The 2,637-nt window shown below is 50.5% G+C and overlaps 1 protein-coding gene across 2 annotated transcripts in view; it reads right to left on the minus strand.

The window, feature by feature from the left end:
* The window catches only part of grin1b (glutamate receptor, ionotropic, N-methyl D-aspartate 1b), a 68,727-nt gene that overhangs the window by 12,908 nt on the left and 53,182 nt on the right, over positions 1-2,637 (minus strand). For both annotated transcript variants that reach the window (XM_005749168.2, XM_005749169.2), the window contains exons 17-20: positions 2,073-2,230; positions 1,820-1,981; positions 810-919; positions 552-697 (exon numbers count right to left, since the gene is read on the minus strand). In XM_005749168.2, coding sequence (XP_005749225.1) covers positions 552-697; positions 810-919; positions 1,820-1,981; positions 2,073-2,230 — 576 coding nt within the window. The remainder of the gene's footprint in view (positions 1-551; positions 698-809; positions 920-1,819; positions 1,982-2,072; positions 2,231-2,637) is intronic.

Below are 2,637 nucleotides of genomic sequence, written 5' to 3' on the forward strand. Positions count from 1 at the left end.
CTAACCTCTGACTAACCCCAGACTAACCTATGACTAACCCAAGACTAATCTCTGACCAATCTCAGACTAACCTCAGGCTAAACTCACAAAAGAGAAAATGACACATTTTCTGTTCTGGGGGCTCTGGGCTGTAGGTTGGGCATTTTTCACTTGTTGGTCACAGTTACAGAATAAATCACTCACCGGTGAATCAGAAAACGACCCGAGCTTCACGGAGCCACTGAAAGCTAACCAAGCATCAGTGAGCACGCTCTTGATGATCAGCAGTCAGTTTAATTAACACAACCCTTCATCCTGAGCACAAAACTCATGCTTCTCCTATTAAACAGCAAAGATGACAGATGTTTCCTAACAGATGTAAAAACAAAGGCCTGATCCTGATCTCAGTCCTGCTGCTGGCTATAATGACCTCGCTGTGAGGATCACACATACTGAATACTGTTTACCACAGAGCCACAGACAGGTGGGCTGAGTGCCATAACGCCACACAGAGCTTCAGCAGAGGTCAGGGCGTAAAGTAAAGTAGAGTAGAGTAAAGTAGAGGGACGGACCTGCAGGTTCTTCCTCCACACATTGACGGCAGCAAAGGCGAGCTGCATCTGTTTCCTGCGGGCGTCTTTGTGCCGTTTGTAGGCGATCTCGATGAAGATGAGGAAGATCCCAGCCACGATGCCTCCAGCAACCAGCATGAACACACCTGAGGGGCACAAGTGACGAGAGACGGCGTGAAACGCTTCACAGGTAACATCTGCTAAACGGCACAGCCTCAGGGGCGCAGTTCATGCAGCAGAGGCAGCACTGAGTCCTACCCGCCATGTTCTCGAAAGTGAGGGTGGCCGGGGCGTTGCTCCTGGAGTCGCACTCCTGGTATCGAACCCACGTCTTGTCGAGATCCTCCATGAAGCCGTTCTCATGAGAACTGTGGAGAGTCAATGAAGCGTGAGCGGACACGTATTTGATTGCTCAGATGTTGGTTTGTGCTCAGGTGTTTTTAATGTGGAAATATGTGTCTGTGTGACATCCTCCACACCCCAGGTCACTCACTTTTTATGTTTTCACGGCCCTGGCGGGGCCTCCTGTGAGATTGGTCTCGTGTGGGCGTGTCCTGCCATCTCGCCCGCCTTTTTGTACTGACTCTAATCATCAATTAAGAGTACTTAAGGCCAGAGATGCACACTTTGTACAAGGACTGACACTAGCAAGCAGCAATTTCCTAATGTTGTAAACCTCAACATCTGGCAATAAACCCCATTCTGATTCTGATTCTGATTCTGATTCTAGCAGCACTGACTAACAATGTGCTGAGGTCAGTTTCATCATCATTGATGACCCTACAGCACAGAGCCAACATCCCCACAGTCACAGTGGCCAGAGAAGCAGAAGAACATCACATGAAGAAGGCCCTGAGTAAATGTGGATATCCCAGCTGGACATCTGTCAGAGGGGAAGGCTCCTAAAGAGACGTTTCTCCCACTGAAAATGTCCAGATGAACAGAATCAACGTTTTGGGAAAATGGTTCGACATTACGAGGTGGAGGAAACACGAAAGCTGTAAGCACATACTCCACCAACACCCTCCCGCTGGTTGTTTCAGGAGTGTGTCGGCGGAGTAGAAATCCTCTTGGCCATCATCGGTGATGACTCTCTAACTCTGACTGTAATCGCAGCCAATCAGAATGTGTCTTTGGTGAAGACACATTTGGTCAGAGAAAAGAATCGCTGTGACACAACAGAAACATCTTTCAGCTTCTCAAAGTTTTCCTGTTCGCTAAAACACACCCAGGATGGGCTGCAGGTGAGTACCTGAAGGTTTTCGTACCTGAGAATAGCCAGAGACACGTTCTGTTTCCACGGGCTGTCCTTCCTCATTCCGATCCCGAATCCGGAGCGGAAGAACAGCTCTCCTGTCGTCACCAGATCGCACTTCTGCGACGCCTCAAACTCCAGCACGGCGCTGTCCCAGATGAAGGCGTGAAGCTTACTGCAGGAGGAGGGCGAACGTGTTGACAGAGGCAATCTCCACAGTACAACAGGTGCGTTCACGACAGGTGTGCTGACTCTGAGCTGCTTACTTGTCTCGCACAGCTTGGATGGCCTCGGCGGCGCTCTCGTAGTTGTGCTTCTCCATGTGCCGGTACATGGTGCTGAGCTCCACCTGCCTTCTGAAGTAGATATCCACCGAGCTCTGCTTCACTGTGGCGTAGATGAACTTATCTGATGGGTTACGCAGCTGAAAGCGGCAGCACACGGCACAGCGTCACACATTATCTCTGATACCACGCTCTCCTAACACCTGTGAGGGTCGCACCTGCGTGAGCAGGGTTGGTTCACTCAAGACGAGGAGAACCCAGACGTTTAACACATTTATGAACAAAACCAGGAAAAACATCTGCAGTCGCACAGCTGGAGGAGGCTCGAGCATGACACACCGACTCCTGCATGAGTCAGTCAGGACACGACTGCCCGAACAAACCCTGAGTCCTCAAGGACATGAGCTGGTGGGAGGAGACAGCCTGGCAGACACTTGGAGCTCAAATGTGCGATGGTCAGGTTCACCTTCGATCCAGGTGAAGAAAAGCAGGAACTCAAACTGTGTACCTGCGTGTGTGTGTGTGTGTACCTGTGTGTGTGTACCTG

This window comes from Pundamilia nyererei, unplaced genomic scaffold (genome assembly GCF_000239375.1).
Source record: "Pundamilia nyererei isolate P.nyererei 1_Seehausen unplaced genomic scaffold, PunNye1.0 scaffold00238, whole genome shotgun sequence".
Lineage (NCBI taxonomy): Eukaryota > Metazoa > Chordata > Actinopteri > Cichliformes > Cichlidae > Pundamilia > Pundamilia nyererei.